The 19,994-nt window shown below is 42.4% G+C and overlaps 1 protein-coding gene across 2 annotated transcripts in view; it reads left to right on the top strand.

The window, feature by feature from the left end:
• Nucleotides 1-19,994, top strand: part of LOC122552938 (zinc finger protein 292-like) — a 193,982-nt gene that overhangs the window by 83,075 nt on the left and 90,913 nt on the right. Inside the window, exon 3 of one of the 2 annotated variants that reach the window (XM_043696213.1) lies at nt 14,756-14,834. In XM_043696213.1, the coding sequence (XP_043552148.1) occupies nt 14,756-14,834 (79 nt within the window). Of the gene's footprint in view, nt 1-14,667; nt 14,835-19,994 lie in introns of those variants that run through there. The other variant, XM_043696214.1, reaches the window with a different exon arrangement.

Here is a 19,994-nt window from a genome sequence, read left to right as displayed (position 1 = left end):
GGTTTAAGAGTTCATTGTTAAGTTTGAGATTGCAGATACTTGGAAGTGCATGGTAAAATAAGGCTGATACAGCATGGCTACATGAGGGGGCAGTAGAGACTACAGGAGGGCATATAGAGAACAACACCAGGCATTCCTGAAAATGGTGTGTCAACCTAGTGAAGCTACCAATAGGGTTACTTGCATTCCAAGTATTAAAGTCCTTGTGACCATCCTATTCAGCTTTTTTGCTAGGATCCTAGTCCCTGTTCTTATTGCAAGGAATTTGGAGTTTGGCATTTAAAACTAGAAAATCTGTCCTAGCATTGAATTACAGAACTCTTGTTGCAGGCTGTACAAGATGTTGGTGAGGCTACATTTGGAGTACTGCATGCAGTTCTGGTCACCCTACTATAGAAAGGAAATTAGTAAACTAGAAAGAGTGCAGAAAAGACTTAGTAGGATGCAACCTGGTCTGGAAGATTTGAGTTATAAGGAGGGGTTGGATAGGCTGGGACTCTTTTTTTCCCTAGAATGTAGGAGACTGAGAGTGACCTTTATAGAGATCTATAACATCATGAGAGGCGTAAATAAGGTAGATAGCTGAAAGTTTGTCCCCATGGTAAGAGAGCCTAAAACTAGAGAGCATAGGTTTAAGGTGAGGGGGAAGAGATCTAAGAGTCCAGAGGGGTAATTTTTTTTCGAGAGGGTGCTGAGAGTCTGGAACAGGCTGCGAGAGGTAGTGGTGGAGGAGAGTTCAATTCTGACATTTAAAAACATTTAGGTTACATTGGGCAGCATAGTGGCTCAGTGGTTAACACTGCTGCCTCACAGTGCCAGGGCCCCGGGCTCGATTCCCACCTCGGGCGACTGTGTGGAGTTTGCACATTCCCCTGTGTCTGCTTTGGTATGCTCCGGTTTCCTCTCACAATCCAAAATGTGCTGGACAGGTGAATTAGCCAAGTTAAATTGCCCATAGTGTTAGCTGCATTAGTCAGGTGTAAATGTAGGTAAGGGAATGTGTCTAGATGGGTTACACTTTGGAAGGTCTTGTTGGGCCAAATGGCCTGTTTCCATACTGAAGGGAAACACATGAAAGGGAAAGGTGTTTTGGGATATGGACCAAATGCTGGCAAATGAGACTAGTTGGGCTGAAGAGCCTGTTTCCATTCTGTAGACTTCTGACTGTAAAGCTCTATAAGTCATGTTATGAGAGGGTGTTAGTAAGTACTGTGCATAGTTTTATCCCTCTATTTAAGACAGGGTATATTGGCATTGAAGGCAGTTCACTTAGTTGATTCCTGGGATAAAGAAGTTGACTTATCAAGAAGCAGCTAAATGTGTTGGCCTTCATTTATTAGAGTTTAAGGGATTAAAGGGGGCTGTAAATTCTTATCAGGGTAAATTTGAGAAATGTTTCTGCTAATGGAGGAATCTTGAACTTGGGGGGCAGTTGCAGAATAAGGGAAGAGTTTTTAAATTATAATATGGAGGACTTTCTTCTGACAGTACCAAATGTCTGCAATTCTCTACCCCAGAGATTTGTGGAGGTTTGATCGCAAAATACTCAGGAGGTAAAAAGATTTCTGTGATACTAAGGTGTTGAGGGGCCTGGGGCAGATGAGCCATGATCTTGTAGAATGACAGGATAGACTTCTGCTCCTATTTCTTATCTTGTGTGGTCAGGAACCATGTATGTACAGTCTCCTTCTCGAGCTGAGTGACGACAATCACAGTTGAACGGATTAATATAGCACAAAGATTTCAGTGCAAGCATTGAGTGGGCAGACCTGACCAAGGCTTGGCATAGCCCTGCATGAGTAGATTTATTTGTGTTATTGAGGAGCGAACATGAAAGATGAGTTGAGTCTTGGAGGGATCTGCCATAATCTTGTGGAATGGTGTAGCGAGGCTTACTCCCATTTAGACTCTTAGTAATTCAATTTCCTTAATTCCTGTGAGTGGACTGTTAGCATTACATGTTCAGATTCCCTTTTTATCTACAGAGTTTTGATTCTTGAAATGAGCTCAAAAGCCCACTGAAAATAGATATCTTACTGCCTTCATATGTCAGTGTTAGAAAGCATGAGAAGAGTGAATGTACTTAATTAAATATGGAATTAAATTTTAAATTAACACCAGATCCATCAGCCTCTAAAAACAGTTCAATACTTTGGGTGTAAATTCTTTGAATCACAAAATAGTATTGTATGGAGGGGGGGGGGGGTCATTACACCCATACGAGTCTCCGTTCATAGAGTTAGTCATGGAGCTATGCAGCACGGAAACAGACCCTTCAGTCCAACTTGTCCATGCCGAACAGAGATCCTACATTACTTTTGCCCCATTTGCCAGCATTTGGCTGATTATCTCTCAACCCTTCATATTCATAATACCCATCCCAGTGCATTTTAAATGCTGTAATTGTATCACCCTCCATCACTTCCTCCAGCAGCTCATGCCATACACCCCATTCTCTGCATGAAAATGTTGCCCCTTGGGTCCCTTTTATATCTTTCTCCTCCATCTTAAACCTAAGTGCTCTAATTTTGGAAACCCCCACCCTAAAGAAACAACTTTGTTTTCCCCTATCTATGCCCCTCATTATTTTATAAACCTCTGTAAGGTCACTCCTCAGCTGCTAATGCTCCAGGGAGAATAGCCCTGGAGTATTCAACCTCTCCCTATAGCTCAAACCTTCCAACATCCTTGAACATTTTCTGAACCCTCAAGTTTCACAATATCCTTCCTATAGCAGGGAAACAAGAATTGCACACAGTATTTCAAAGGTAGCCTAACTAATGTTCTATACAGCTGCAAACATGACCTCCCAACTCCAGTACTCAATACTGTGACCAATAAAGGCAAGCTTACCAAACACTTTTTTTTTTAAAAAAAACAGTCCTCTCGACCTAAAATTCCACTATGAGCCTGGACTCCAAGGCCTCTGAGCAACACTCCCCAGGATCTTACCATTAAGTGTATATGTCCTGCTTTAATTTGCCGTACCAAAATACCCCACATTTACCTAAATTTAATTCCATCTGCCACTCCTCAGCCCTTTAACCCATCTGGGAGAAAGTGAGGACTGCAGATGCTGGAGATCAGAGCTGAAACATGTGTTGCTGGAAAAGCGCAGCAGGTCAGGCAGCATCCAAGTAGCAGGAGAATCGATGTTTCGGGCATAAGCCCTTCTTCAGGAATGAGGAAGGTGTGCCAAGCAGGCTAAGATAAAAGGGAGGGAGGAGGGACTTGGGGGAGGGGCGTTGGGAATGCGATAGGTGGAAGGAGATTAGGTGAGGGTGATAGGCCGGAGAGGGGGTGGGGCGGAGACATTGGGAAGAAGATTGCAGGTCAAGAAGGTGGTGCTGAGTCCGAGGATTGGGACTGAAGTTTGTTTAGTGTATGAATTCCCAGTCCCAATCCTCAGACTCAGCACTGCCGCCTTGACCTGCAATCATCATCCCGACCTCTCCGCCCCACCTCCTCTCCGGCCTATCACCCACACCTTAACCTCCTTCCACCTATCGCATTCCCAACGCCCCTCCCCCAAGTCCCTCCTCCCTACCTTTTATCTTAGCCTGCTTGGCACACCTTCTTCATTCCTGAAGAAGGGCTTATGCCCAAAACGTCGATTCTCCTGCTTCTTGGATGCTGCCAGACCTGCTGTGCTTTTTCAGCATTTACTCATCTGATCAAGATTCTGTTGTATTCGGAGGTAACTTTCTTTGCTGTCCATACACTTCCAGTTTTTGTGTCATCTGCAAACTTAGTAACTATACCTCTGATGTTCTCGTCCAAATCATTTATATAAATGACGAAAAGCAGTGACCCCAGCACTGCTACTTGTGGCACTCCATTGGTCATTGGCCTCCAGTTTGAATAGCAGCCTTCCACCACCACTGTCTGTTTTCTACCTTTTTGAGAGAGTTCCGTATTCCATGTGATCTAATCTTGCTAACCAGTCTACCGTGTGGAATCTTGTTGAATGCCTTCCTGAAGTACTTCTAGATCACGCCCATTGCTGTGCCCTCTTCAGTCCTGTTCATTAACTTGATTGAGTTTTTTGAAGAAATAGTGAGACATGATTTCCCATGCACAAAACCATGTTGACTATTCCTAATCAGTCTTTGCCTTTGCAAAAACATGCAAATAGTGTTCCTTGGAATTCTCTCCAACAACGTGCCCTCCACTGATATCAGGTTCGCAAAGTCTGTTGTTCCCCGCCTTTTCCTTACAACTTTTCTTAAATAGTGCCACCATGTTAGCCAACCTCTAGTCTCTCCAACACCTCACCTGTGGCTGTTGATACAGATGTCTCAGCAAGGGGCCCAGCTTCCACAGAGTTGTAAGATACATCTGGACTGGTCCTGGGGATTTATCCACCTTTGTTTTAAGTTATCCAACACCGCCATCTCTGTAATCTGGACATTTTTCAAGATGTTGCTATTTGTTTCCCCATGTTGTCTGTCTTCCATATCTTCCACAGCAAACACACTGATGTAAAATACTCATTTAATATCTTTCCCCCATCTCCTGCAGTTCCACATACGTGACATTATTGATCTTTTAAGGGGTCTTATTCTCTCCCTAGTTACCCATTTGTCCTTAATGTATTTGGAGAATCCCTTTGGATTCTCTGTAACCCTGTTTGCCTACAAGCTATCTTGTGTCCCCTTTTTGCCCTCTGAAGTATACTCCTCCTGCCTTTATGCACTTCTAGGGATTTACTCAGTCCATGGGCTGTCTAAACCTGACATATGCTTCCTTTTGCTTGACCAAGTGGGCGGCACGGTGGCACAGTGGTTAGCACTGCTGCCTCAGCGCCAGAGATCCGGGTTCAATTCCCACCTCAGGCGACTGACTGACTGTGTGGAGTTTGCACGTTCTCCCCGTGTCTGCGTGGGTTTCCTCCGGGTGCTCCGGTTTCCTCCCACAGTCCAAAGATGTGCAGGTCAGGTGAATTGGCCATGCTAAAATTGCCCGTCGTGTTAGGTAAAGGGATAAATGTACGGGAATGGGTGGGTTATGCTTCAGCGGGTCAGTGTGGACTTGTTGGGCCGAAGGGCCTATTTCCACACTGTATCTAATCTAATCTAATCTAAAAACCACAATTTCTCTCATCCTCCAGCATTCCCTCCATCTGCCAACCTTGCCCTTCATCGTAATAGGAAGATATTCTTGTTATCTCATTTTTGAAGGCTTCTCATGTTATAGCTGTCCCTTTTTTACCTGCGAACAAATGCCCCCGTTCAACTTTTCAAAGTTCTTGGTTAATGCTGTCATAATTGACCAGCCTCCAATTTAAACTTTTACTTTTAGATTTGATCTATCCTTTTTTTCTCATCGTTATTTTAACACCAATAGTATTATGGTCATTGGCCAAAAAGTGCTTCCCCCACTGATACCTCAGTCGCCTGCCTTATTTCCCTAGAGTACATCACGTTTACACCTTCTATACTGGTGCATCCACATTGAGAGTCAGAAAATTTTCTTGTACACACTTAACAAATTCCTCCAACCCCCTTAACACTATGCCAGTCCCAGTCTACGTTTGGAAAGTTAATATCCCCTACCATAACCTCTCTAGTATTCCTCCAATAACTCCGATCTGCAGAAGTCTGTCGTCCAGGCTCTCCAGTGTAGAGCAGACCGCATAGAGAGCAATGGACACAGTAGATGAAGTGTTTAGATATGCAGGAAGATCTCTGCTGGATGTGGAAGGATCCTTTTGGGGCTTTGGATGGAGGTGTTCTCCTTCCAACTATTCAATTTTCCCTGGGCTTTTACCCCCAAAGAATTTGATTGTGTTATTGACGTTTAAGATTATCAAAATACTAAATTCAAACTTGATTGGAATTTGGTATCTTTCAGGGTATAATTTAAACTGGTATAATTCAAATTTGTTTTGTCGTTTCCAGGCAATCAGCTAATCTAGCTTTTGACCAAGTGCTACATTGTTACCTTTATCCAGAACACTTGGTGTTGTCAGGTAGTTCTGCTAGCTTTTAAGACTGAGGTGCAGTTCACCCACATCCACATAACATCTGTAACAGTCCATCTTCTGTAGTTACACTGGCACTATTCCCCACCTTTTCCTCCACTATGTTGATGACTGTGTGTATCGGAGCCACTTTGTGCTCCCGTGACTAAGTTGAACAGTTCATCAGCTTCACAAACACCTTCCACTTGACCTCCAGTTCACTGAGACCATCTGTGACATATCCCTCCCCTTCTTGGACCCCGCGATCTCCATTTCTGGTGACCAACTCAACGTGGATATCTACTTCAAACCCACCAACTCTTTGACAGCTATCTGGATTGCACCTCCCCACATGATCAATAATGCCCTCCAGTACATCTCTACCTCAACTTAGTGCACCTCTGTCCTTGAAGCCCATCCATCTACCTGCGACAAGGATGGAATCTCCCACCGGTCCTCACCTTCCACCCCACCACCATCTTCCGCTATTTCTGTCACCTACTGTCAGACCCTGTTACCAGAGAGATATTTCCCTTCCCACCCCATCAGCATTCTGCAGAGACCATTCCCTCTGCAACTCCTTCATTAGGTACATGCCCTCCACCAACCCACCCTCCACTTCCAATGCCTTCCCTTGCCACCACAAAAGGTGTAAAGCCTGTGCCCATACTTGATTCCCACTCCTCTCCATCCAAGCCCCAAAGGATCCTTACATATCCAAACATCTCATCTACCCAGGAGGACCAATTCCACTACCGCACAACCCAAATGGCCTCCTTCAAAGACCGCAATTTCCCCTCCAACATGGTCGATGATGTTCTCCTCCACTTCCTGCACCTCTGGCCTTGAACCCCGCCCCTCCAATCGCCCCCAGGACAGAATCCCACTGGTCCTCGCCTTCCACCCCACCAACCTCCGGATACATCGTATCATCCTTCGTTATTTCTGCCACCTCCCAAACAGACCCCACCACCAGGGATATATTTCCCTATCAGCGTTCCGGAGAGATCATTCCCTCCGTGACTCCCTCAGGTCCACACCTCCCACCAACCCAACCTCCATTCCCGGCACCTTCCCCTGCAACTGCAAGAAGTGTAAAACTTGTGCCCACACCTCCCCCCTCACCTCCATCCAAGGCCCCAATGGATCCTTCCATATCCGTCGCAAATTCACCTGCACCTCCACATACAACTTTTACTGTATCCGCTGCACCCGATGTGGTCTCCTCTACATTGGGGAGACGGGCCGCCCTACTTGTGGAATGTTTCAGGGAACACCTCTGGGACACCTGCATCAACCGCCCCTTTGCTGAACACTTTTAACTCCCCCTCCCACTCCGCCAAGGACATGCAGGTCCTTAGCCGCCTCCATCGCCAGACCCTGGCCACACAACGCCTGGAGGAAGAGCGCTTCATCTTCCACCTAGGAACCCTCTAACCACACTGGATGAATGTCGATTTCTGCAGCTTCCTCATTTCCCCTCCCCCCACCTTATCTCAGTCCCAACCCCTGGATTCAGCACCACTCTCTTGACTTGCAATCATCTTCCTGACCTCTCTGCGACCACCCCCTCTCTGGCCTATCACCCTCACCCTCACCTCCTTCCACCTATCGTATTCCCAGTGCCCCTCCTTGCCTCACCCCCACCCCACCTTTTTAACTCAGCTCGCTTGGCACACCAGCCTCATTCTCCTGCTCTTCGGATGCTGCCTGGCCTGCTGTGTTTTCCAGCACCACGCTTTTCAACTCTGGTCTCCAGCATCTGCAGTCCTCACTTTCTCCTACCTCATCTGCTGTGTCAATTGCTCTTGATCTAGTCTTCTGTATGCTAGGGAAATTGGACGTCAACTCGAGGAACATTGTAAAGAACCTCTCTGAATAAAACTCACCAAACAACCTCCCCACTTGTGGCACATCACTTCACTTCACCTCTGCCTTCTACTCCATCAAGGACATGCAACTTTTGGGCTGCCTCCATTACCAAATCCTAGTCATCTGACATCTGGAGGAAGAATGCCTCATTTTCTGACTTTGGACCCTCCAACCACATCGCATCAACATCGATTTAACCAGATCCAACCCTCCAACTCAGCACCATCCTTTTTGAACTGTCCTACCTGTCCATCTTCCTTCCTGACTATCCACTCCACCCTCTGCTCAGACAGATCATCACCCCCACCTGCATCTACCTATCGCTTTATCAGCTACCTCTTCCACCCCTCCCACTTATCTTTCAGTCCCCTTCTCCAACACCCAGCCCACAATCCCTGATGAAGGGCTTATGCCCGGAAGGTCGGTTCTCCTGTTCCTTGGCTGCTGCCTATCCTGCTGTGCTTTTCCAGCACCACATGTTTGACTCTGATCTCCAGAATCTGGAGTCCTCACTTTCTCCTAGTCACTGAAATTACCTGGCAAGCCATTCTGTAGCAAACCATTATGAAGCCTAAGACTAATTAAACCTAAGCACTCAACAATGTCAAGACCAGCCCTGTTGACCTTGCAAAGTCCTTTTTTTTTATTTGTATCTTCTCTGCAGACTAGTCAAGCAATAGGCTGTCTCTGTCAACACCCTTTCCCCACTGCTCTGTCTCGCCCTCTGTGTGATGCATGATTCTTTGGGTCCCAGGTCGGACCATCACTGTCGCTGGGTGTGTCTTATTACGTTGGCAGGATGGAATCCCTTAGTGGTATGCAAGCAAGAGAGAATTGCCATCAAAGTCCTCCATTAACTCTGAATCCCACATTTCATGACATTGGGTCAAACTTCTGATTGAGGACATGTACTCCTTGCCATCTCCTCCTTTCCTGCCGACCCAACCCTAATCTTTCCTCCCTTGGCTGATGAATCATATTGCTCCATGTTGAACACAAATTGGAAGAAGCATGATGCGTAGCAAGAGCACAATGAGTTCACTCAACCAGAACACTGTCCATCACCCAACTTGTTTGCGAGCAGCCCTTCTGATCTAGCTAGCACAGTTGTAAAGGAACTAAAGCTGCTAGATTGGATTGTCAGCAGAGGCAAAACCTACTGAACCTTCACCAATTCAATAACAGGAGTAACCACCACACAGTCCTTATGAAGATAAACTACTGCCTTTACCGTGAGGATATCTTTCATGTTGTATAGCATGATCACGTGCTAAATGGGACAGATTTTGAATAGATCTACCAACTCTAGTCTGGGTATCAATGAGGCCCTGTGGTCCTTCAGAACTATATTCAACCACTGTCTGCAATCTTATGGCATGGTATATCTACTCTTACATATGCCAATCTTGAGCCATGATATGGAGGCACTGATGTTGGACTGGAGTATGCAAAGTTAAAAATCACAACACTAGGTTATCGTCCAACAGATTTACTTGGAAGCACGAGCTTTTGAAGTGCTGCTCTTTCAGGTGGTTATGGAGTATAAAATCAAATTTATAGCAAAAGGGTTATAGTGTCATGGAGCTGTAAAGATATATTAAACAAATTTAGATTGTCTTTCATCTTTTAGAATAGGATATGCTAGTTTCAGTTCTTTTATATATAAATCCAGGAGTTCCTTTTAAGTTACATTCTCAAGATGGCTTTAGCTTTTCTAACAATGGGTACCATCTCTGCTCAGGCAGTGCCTTACAGGTGTGAAGTTAAAATCTATCTGTATCCCAATGTTGAGTCAGACTGGTTCTATTTCTAAAGTGGGACTTAAAGAATCTTGCATGGATTTGTGTAGTTTTTGAGCAAAATAAAATGTAATTCTGCAAATACAAATTCGCCCCATAAACCTCCCTGTGCGCATGCAAGAGAGACAGTGTGCATGCGTGTGGGTTGAGTGCACATGAAAGCGTTTGTGTAAGCATGATCAAGTATGTGTGTGTCTCATGGGATATAAGCGTGCGTGGATATGAGTGGGGGGAGTGCAAGTGTCCATAAGAGAGTGTGTGTGTATGGTGCAATGGGGTCATCTGTAGTGTGACCCAAAGTCCTGATCGAGCCATGGGTACCGAACTTGGCTATTATCCTTTGCTTGGCCACTCTGTGTTGTTGCTTGTCCTGAAGTCCGCCTTGGAGGGTGGTCACCCAATGGTAGCATGCACACCTACGCACACCCAAACACCTACGTATTCTGTCTGTCCCTTTTCATACATAAGCTTGTTCTCATACGCGCGCACATCCACCCTGCCCCCACCCCGCACTCCCACATACGCACCCTTATACCCTTATACACAGGCTTATACCCCATCACACACTCACACGTACTTGACCAAGCCAGGTTTATCGACAACCCTGCCTCCTGAAATCGATCAAACAATTCTGATAGATGCTCCAAATGTTGCTTCCATGTGTGACTAAAAATTATCAGGTCATCTACAAACATGACACAATTGTGTAATCCCAAAATGACCTAATTAGTTAGTCTTTGAAATGTGGTTGGTGCATTCTTCACACCAGATATTTTCAATTGATAAAGTTCATTTAGTGTCATGAATGCTGAAATTTCCTTGATCTTTCAGATAAGTGTACCTGTCAATATCTTCTGAGTAAATCCAGTGTAGAAATGAGTTGCTGTTCCAGCTCCTTGATGCAGTCTCCCACACATGGAATAAGATGCAAATCAAATTTCATAACTGCGTTGACTTTGATAGTCCACACAGTTGTTGGGTGCCATCACTATGGGTGATCTCCATTTGCTGCAACTCACTTCAATTATGTCATGTCTCAGCATGCTTTTCATGTATTTTTGAACCTATGCAAATTTTAGAGGGTTAAGCCAATAAGGATGTTGTTACAACAGTCTATCACCGACTCACCTCGCTCGCTCGCTCGCTCGCTCACTCACTCACTCACTGACTGTAATAGCAGTCTCTAATCTGCAAGGCTCATTAAATCAATTTACCTAAACTCCCTTGTCAACATTTTCTAAACCTAAGACTTGTAAGCCTCAGAATTGGAAAAAGCGGGAGTGGTAGTAGTATCACCACCTGCAAGTCCCTTTGCCAAGCCAGACAATCCTGACTTCTGCCCTGCCTTCACTGTATCAAAAGTTCAGAATCCTGGAACTCGCTCCTGAACAGCACTGATGTACCCATGATCCCAGGATTTCAATTACTGAAGGCAATAACTTGAGTAATTAGGGAAGGGCAATAAATGCTAACCTGACTACTAACAGCCACATCACATGAACAAATAAAAAGCCCTAATTTCATGCATAGCTGTTCCATACTTAGAGACAAAAAAAAACTGCAGATGCTGGAATCCAAAATAGGCAGGAGACTGGAAGAACACAAACAGCTTGGCAGCATCGGGAAGTGGAGAAGTTGATTTTTCGGGTGTAACCCTTCTTCAGGACTCATGCCTGTTCCATTTTTCCTGGTAGACTCTAGTCTCTAATCTTCTAGTCTCTTTCATGCTCTGTCAAATTAAGCAGAACACCCACCACCAATCCCCCCCCAAGTGAATGAGCAGGTTAGTTTTTTTCCTCCGTTTAAGGTACAGGCCCTGCTAACGTTTATCTCTTTCATTCCCTTGACCGTCAATAAATTACGACTCTTTGTTCCAAACTAAATTGCTGACTACCTGTATAAACATGCATGCAGGTAATCGCTAGACAAAAGGGCAATTCCCTGCAACTGATCACCACGGTGTACATGGGATATTTCAAGTAAAAATTCATATACCTTGCCTTGTAACTAAATCTTTGATTGAGGCCCACCTGGATATTTTAAATTTCTACTGAAAACAGAATATTTCTCCTCGATTTACTGATTCCACCAAGAAACTCCTTTGTTTACAAAATTGCTATTGGCTTATTTAAAACAATAACTTATTTTACCCTTTTTATGAAGACAACTGGGACATCTCTCTACTAAGGACCTCATGAAAAATGGCTCCAATGTTTCTAGTTTCACACTCAGCCCTGACCTGCATTAATTAAACAAAGATTACCTTTTGAACTGTCTTACTTGAGTTGTTCTGACAGGTCCTAAAGGACAGTGTAATTACCTTACTGTTATAAATTATCCTCCCCAAAAGTAAAAGCTGCCTCTAAAATATTAAGGTAAACCTAGATTAGGGCACAATCATGAACTTATTTTCATTCCTACTCTGGTTGCTAATTTTTTTTTTTAAAAAGACTTTTTTTGTTCATGCTGAAGTATGATTGTTCCTCGTTCACAATCTAGTTATTCTTAGCGAGGAAACTGTATCTAAATACTTGTCTGTCTGCATTCAGATAGCCAAATAATGTGCCTGAGGAGAATTATGACTTTACCCTAGCTTCATGTATCTGTTGATTTAGAGAGAAACGTGCAACAATACTGAACTGCTCAAAAATATTGTGCTGTCTTTAAAGCTTCTATCATGTGTAATCCTATCACGTAAACCTCTACTGTAAGTTGGAGTGCAATTTTAAATAAGTCAGTATGTGTTCCAATATTTTTGCAATCAGGACAATGTATGTCAGCTATAGTGAAGATAAATCATTGAGCTGTTTAGTTCTTGTAATGCTTTTCAAATCTTACCTATCTTTTATATTGTATTTTCAGATCTACGAAGCTTGAGAATGTTTCAAGAACTGTGCTTTTGAACTGGTCACTTTTGGTGACAAGTGGTTGTCACTAGAAAAGAAATTACAAGTATCTGTATCTGACACAACGTAATATCCATTTTGTTCTGGATGAAAGTTTGCTTGCTGAGCTGGAAGGTTCATTTTTAGACATTTCATCACCATACTAAGTAAGCCTCCCGTAACATAGTCAGTAAGCCTCATGTGAAGCCCTGGTGTTAGTCCAGCTTTCCATTTGTCTAAGTTTCCTTGGGTTGATGTCATTTCTGAACTCTATCAATAAGCACATTGATTTGGACCCCATTTACCACCCCCTGAGAAAAGGAACAGGGAAATGACATCACCAATTAGAAGAAACTAAGACACAAATAGAAAGCAGGACATAACACCAGCACTTCACTGGAGGCTCACTGATGATGTTACCTAGTATGGTGACAAAATGTCTGAAAACAAGCCTTCCAGCTCAGTGAGCAAACTTACATCCAGAACCTCAACCTGAGCTACAAATCGTCTCAAAACATCTTGTTTATGGAAGATTATCATATTGAAATGTGTTTTCCTGAGACTTGCATGCCAAACATTTCTGGCATGGAACGCAGTAATGGGAAATAATGCCTTGTTGCCATTTAAACCAAAATGTTTTGTCTATTATCATTAGTTTCCTCATCTCTGCAAGAAGTTTGGAAATCAATGAAGATCCATCTGCACACTTTCAGGGAGGGTGGGTTTAGGCAATAGATATAACTCTGTTAGTGTCATCCATATTTTGATTTTTGTTTTGAAAAAGTAGCAATAGTGACCTGAAGTAATTTCAGATCCTATAACTGATTTATCTATAGGTCTGGTCATGAATCAAAGCAATTGACTGTGAACAATATGTAGCTGGTGTCACCATGATACTCGTCCTTATAAAGTGGAAATCATGATATCACAGTTTGTTGGAGTCAGTAATTAAAGTTTAAGTGCTATGAGAGGCATTATTCTTGGCTCATGTACCATTTTGGCTGCTAGAATTGTGTGTTCCTCTGTTACGAATAATGCCCAGTGTTTATTTTTATCCACTTTTGAATTCAAACTGCAACTGGCTATTGTGCATTTTGTTAACTTCATCTAATTCGATTCGAGTCATTTAACCAGAGGATATAAAATGATTTATCAAAAAACTACAGGAAGAAATTAATAAATTTTATGCAGAATATTGTAAAATCAAAAATCCATTCAAGTAACAGTGGCAAAAACTAAATTCATAGGTGTTTTGAAAACTAAAATTTTGAAAACTGTCCAGAAGAGAATCTGAGCATGGAGACTGCAGATAGTTTGTCACAGCATTAACAGAAGCACAAAGAATTGAATGGCCAAAATACAGCCAATTTTATTAAAGATTTATTCACCTTTATCACACTGGAAATGCTTTTTCACACGTAACTGTCAGCAGAATGTCAAAAATATGATGTATTTGTTTCTGATACACCATTACACCAGTTGGTTCAGTTACAGTGCCTTTAGCTTGCGAATATACTACTTTTTGTTCAATTTTGTTGAATGTTTAACACTTTTGATAATTAAACAAAAGGCTACATAGTGATTTATGAGCTTAAGCTAATCCTGCAAATCTAGGGGACTATGACTTTATGGTATAACTGCCTTTTGATTACTATTAATCAAAAATAGTTCTCTCTCCAAGATTACTCTAAGAACTTTTTAACAGAAATAACTGGTCTGTACAAGATAGTGCTGAACCCCACTGGCCAGTGCATTGATGACATTGGTTTTGTGCTGATATGTCCTTACATCCTACACCATTATGGAAACTTTGTTCTTACTGTCAGGTGTTTTTATTATGTTAGTGCAGCATGATTACTTGTATCTGTAGCAAGTTATACAGTACAATCTGATTCTGATGACATCATTTTTCCTTTCAAGTTATTGAACGATTAATGCTTTTCATTTAAGTATCAGTGAGAATGAATTTAATAATTTAATGCTTGTATTTGTATAATAATTTAATGCTTTATTTGTATAAACAACTTTTGAATTAGTAATGTATTTAAACTTGTGTACTTTTTGGATTGTTACTGTAAGATTTGATAATTAGGATTTTTATTACATTGTCATTTTTTTGGAACACCTGTAAAGGTCTGATCACACTCTGTACAGAGCTGACTAAAGGTCAGTTTGCCACAATAAATAGTTACATGAAATGTATTTGAAATAATATTTACAACATTTATCCTTTTCAGGAGTTGTACAGAGCTTTTGCTTTGCTTGCCTGATGAAGTACCAGGGACACTGTGGGAACAGTTTCAGGTTTGTGTGCAGGTAAGTTGAGCTCCATCAAGGGTGAAAGTAAGTGTGAATCGTCAAACAATCTGACACATCTTTACCCCAGCTATTACTATTGAGTCTATTTTACATCCATCTATCCCTAAAATATAAATTCGTCGCATGATGAGCATGAGTGAAAACAACTTTACTTTTGATTTCAAGAGAAATATTTTGAGCAGTTAATTGCTCCTAAGCATTCTTTGGTTTCCCAATGCTTAATGTTTTTTATTAGTCTAAAGGCTTGAATCAATGTTACTTTCAGTTTGTGCAGATAGCTTTGCGCTCCAATGTTAAACACTTTGCCAAGCTGCTGTTACTCATTCAGCAACAACTTAGAATTACAGCAAAACAATCATACAAAATAAATACACAAAATGCTGGATAAAAGGAGCACGTTTGGCAGAAGCTATTTGGAGAGGAAGAGTTAACGTTTCAGGACATTACCTTTCTTCGGAAATATTAGAAATGTGATAACTCTATATGGTGACAATGGAGGAGAATGGCAAAAGACAAAAAACAGAAGCTTGTGCTGAGGCAGCAGATGCAAGATATTACATGACAGGAGTTTGTGGGTTGGAGTTAATGTGCATAACAATCTGAAATATAAAATTCCAGCGATAAGTTAGCTTAGCTTTTGCCCTGACGATTGTTGAAAATTCTTAGAATTTTCTTGACCCTTCTGTGTTGAATAAGAGCAACTTTGATTGTTGTAAGAATCATATTTTTTAAAATGGGCAAGAGTATAGTTTTTTTCCGCAAGATTTCTCCTCATCCTTTGTAGACGTGATGTTTGTTATCACTCTGAATTTTTTTTTTTGCAAATTGCCCACCAAGTAGGATAGTTAGACTGGCCTGTATATTGTTATTTAATGCTTGCTTCTTTTTAAGCTGGGTTTTTTTTATTCAGGATTAATGATTTATCTACTTATAAAGACATGAAATAGATAGCTTAAACCCTGTAATATCTTCCCTATCTGTTTTCGTTACCCAGTACTTCATGCTGTTCCTCCTTGACCAAAGATATCTGCGTGAATATCGCCCTATTGCTTTGAAGACTGGCACAAAGTATTTTATATAAGAGCCATGTCACATCTTCTACTTGTATTGTTAGACTGAAAGTGCATAATAACAGGTTTTTCAAAGTCTGATCAAAATGATTACAAGAAGGCAATTGTGCTTTGTTTTAAAGCACATTAGTACATTTATTAGCAACAAATGTATAATAACGAGTCTCACTGCCTTCTGCCTGTTGTACCCTGCTCTATGTCAATGCTCAGAGATGTATGGGCCAAATACTGGCAAATGGGCCTAGATTAATTTAGGATATCTGGTCGGCATGGATGACTTGGACTGAAGGGTCTACTTCCTTGTTGTACAGCTTTTTTGACTATAACTCTGATCCTGGCACCATTTGCAAACCCCGGTCTGACTTGAAATCCAGCAGCAAATAGTGCATGTGCTAAGTTGACAACAAGACTGACTGCCTTCTTACAGTTGCAAATTCCAGCCTGAAGTGAAATCCAATGAATGGGGCAAAGTCCCCTGATATTGCTAATATTCTGAACCTAAGATTACATGATGTATCATAATTTCATGGTACCTTCAGCGCTTTTCCAGGCTTTCCATTATATAGGAAAACATCTCCAGGTGGCTCTGTGTGTTGACCTAAAAGGACTATTCTCACCGACAATTTAGTGTCACATGGTTACTTTTCAATCAAAACAGGCTGTTTTGTATTATGGCTGTTTCCACATACTTTTCCACTTTACTTCAATTGCTCATTGTCATGTCCAATTAACCCTTAATAGTCTGGTTTGTGGAGATCATTTTTGATCCTACCATTACATTATTTTCACAGAGCAGTTGTTTTCAGTCAAAAATAAGCCTTACACTTTCAAAGGATTGCATTCATACTCATTCCATTGATTTGAAGTGAAATGTGTTTAAGCTGCATTCAGTGGGTAAGTCTGCATCTAATTCTCCATAGTTTGTTCTTTAAAGCAGCGACTGAATGGTATCCAAAACACAACCAATGATGGCTGACTTACTGATGCTTATCTGGTTTATTTTGCCATCGAGATCTTCTAGAGATTTAGGTAGCACTTGGTTAAGGAAATGCAGCTGGGAGCATAATGTCAGCATTTTGAATTTGCTGATGACCAGTATCTAGCCTGTCAATCAATGAGGCTTTAGATTTTACATTCACCCATTCTGCTGCGGGTGGAACAGTAGTCAATGGACTGGCTTTAGAGGTGTGGAGTGGTGCAACATATCAGTGCACAGCAGAATCTTAAGAGAATTAAGAATCACTTTCACAGTGAGGCATTTCCAATCTCTTAATGCAACTGAAGTCAAGTAATTTACCAAGGAGGAACTTTCTTTTATTCACTCATTGGACGTGGACAGCATTTATTACCTGTCTCCAGCTGGCCTTGAGAATGTGGTAGTGTGCTGCTGCCCTGCCCTACCGCAATCCATATGCTGCAGGTTGACCCACAATGTCCTTGGAGGGAACTCCAGGATTTTGACCCAGTGACCGTGAAGAAGCAGTGATATATTTCCAAGTTAGGATAGCAAGTGGCTTGGAGGGGAGCTTGCAGGTAGTAGTTTGACCGTGTCTGCAGCTTGTTCTTCTAGATGCATGCGGTTGTGGGTTTAGAAGATGCTGTCTAAGGATCTTGCATGAATTTCTGCAGTGCATCTTGGAGAGAGTGCACGCTGCTGCTACTCAGTGTCATACATAGAACATTGCAGTGCAGTACAGACCTTGTTAGCCCTCTATGTTGCGCTGAGCTGTGAAACCAATCTGAAGCCTATCTCTCCTAAACTATTCCATTTTCATCCATCTGTTTCTCCAATGACCATTTAAATGCCCTCAAAGCTGATGAGTCTACTACTGTTGCAGGCAGTACATTCCATGCCCCTACACATCTGAGTAAAGAAACTCCCTCTGACATCTGTCCTATATCTGTCATCCCTCAATTTAAAGCTATGTCCCCTCGTGCTAGCCACCACCATCCAAGGAAAAAGGCTCTCTCTATCCACCCTATCAAACCTTCTGATTATCTTTATATGTTTCAATTAAGTCACCTCAACCTTCTCTCTAACAAAAAAAAGCTTCCAGTCCCTCAGCCAATCCTCATAAGACGCTCCCTCCATACCAGGCAACATCCTAGCAAACCACCTCTGAACTCTTTCCAAAGCTTCCACATCCTTCCCATCATGCGGTGACCAGATTATACACAATACTCCAAGTGGCCCGCACGAGAGTTTGTACTGCTGCAAAATGAACTCATGGCTCTGAAACTCAATCCCTCTACCAATAAAAGCTAACACACCATATGCCTTCTTAACAACCTATCAACCTGGGTGGCAGGGATCTATGTACATGGACTCTGAGATGTCCCTGCTCATTTACGAAGAAGCTTGCCATTAGCCCAGTACTCTTTAATTCCTGTTGCTCCTTCCAAAGTGAATCACCGCACACTTTTTTGCATTAAACTCCATTTGCCACCTGTCAGCCCAGCTCTGCAGCTTATCTATGTCCCTTTTGTAACCTGCAACATCTTTCAGCACTGTCCACAACTCCACAAATTTACTAATCCATCTGTCTATGCTGTCATCCACATCATTTGTAAAAGTGACAAACAGCACTTGCCCCAAAACATATCCTTGAGGTACACCACTAGTAACTGAACTCCAGGATGAATATTTCCCATCAACCACCACCTTCTGTCATCTTTCAGCTAGCCAATTTCTGATCCAAACTGCGAAACCACCCTCAATCCCATGCCTCAGTATGTTGGGCAATATGTGAGGAACCGTATCAAACAGTTTACTGAAACCAATATACACCCTTTACCCTCCCCCACCTGTTTGGTTGCCTTCTCAAAGAACTCAATAAGGTTTGAGAGGCAAAATCTACCCTTCACAAAACCGTGTTGACTATCCCTAATCAACTTATTCCTCTCAATGATAAATCCTATCTCTCATAACCTTTTCCAACATTTCCCACAACTGAAGTAAGGCTGACTGGTCTATAATTACCAGGGTTGTCTCTATTCCTCATCTTGAACATTTGCTATCCTCCACTCTTCTGGCACTATTCCTGTAGACAGTGATGACATAAAGATCAAAACCAAGGCTCTACAGTCTCCTCCCTGGCTTCTCAAAGAACTCTAGGACAAATCCCATCCAGCCCAGGGGATTTACCTATTTTCACACTTTCCAGAATTGCTAGCACCTCGTCCTTGTTAACCTCCATCCCATCTCGTCTCGTAGCCAGTATCTCTGTATACTCCTCAACAACATTGTCTATTTCCTGTGTGAATACGGATGAAAATATTCATTTAGCGCTTCGCCTATCTTCTCCGACTCCACGCGCAACTTCCCACTCCTATCCTTGATTGGCCCTAATCTTTCGCTAGTCATTCTTTTTATTCTTGATATACCTATCAATAGATAGCTTTAGGGATTTCCTTGATCCTATCTCCTCCTGGCTCTTCGTAGTGCTCTCTCTTTTAGGTCTTTCCTGACTAATTTGTAACATGTAAGCGCCCTTCATGTGTCATCCTAACACAAGCCGCCTCCTTCCTCTTGACAAGAGATTCAAGTTTTTTTAGTCAACCACAGCTCCCTCACTCGACCACTTCCACTCTTCCACTTAAGGGCACACAGTAGCTGTTCCTTGGACAAGTTCCATATTTCAGTTGTGCCCATCCCCATTCAATGCATCCTAGATCTTGCCTAATCGCATCATAATTGCCTCTTACCCAGCAATAACTCTTGCCCTGTGGTATATACCTATCCCCTTCCATCACTAAAGTAAACATAAACAAATTGTGGTTGCTATCACCAAAGTGCTCACCTACTATGTGTAAAGAACCCGCCTCTGACATCCCCTCTATACTTTCCTCCAACCAGCTTAAAAACTATGATCCCTCGTGTTAGCCATTTCTGCCCTAGGAAATAGTCTCTGGCTATTGACTCTATCTATGCCTCTCACTATCTTGTATACCTCAATTAGGTCCCCTCTCCTCCTCCTTTTCTCCAATGAAAAACGTCTGAGCTCAGTCAACCTCTCCTCATTAGATAAGCCCTCTAGTCCAGGCAGCATCCTGGTAAACCTCCTCTGAACCCTCTCCAAAGCATCCA

The sequence above is a fragment of the Chiloscyllium plagiosum genome, chromosome 9 (genome assembly GCF_004010195.1).
Source record: "Chiloscyllium plagiosum isolate BGI_BamShark_2017 chromosome 9, ASM401019v2, whole genome shotgun sequence".
NCBI lineage: Eukaryota > Metazoa > Chordata > Chondrichthyes > Orectolobiformes > Hemiscylliidae > Chiloscyllium > Chiloscyllium plagiosum.
The sequence above is the reverse complement of the archived record's forward strand: the minus strand, read 5'-3'. Positions and strand labels throughout refer to the sequence as shown.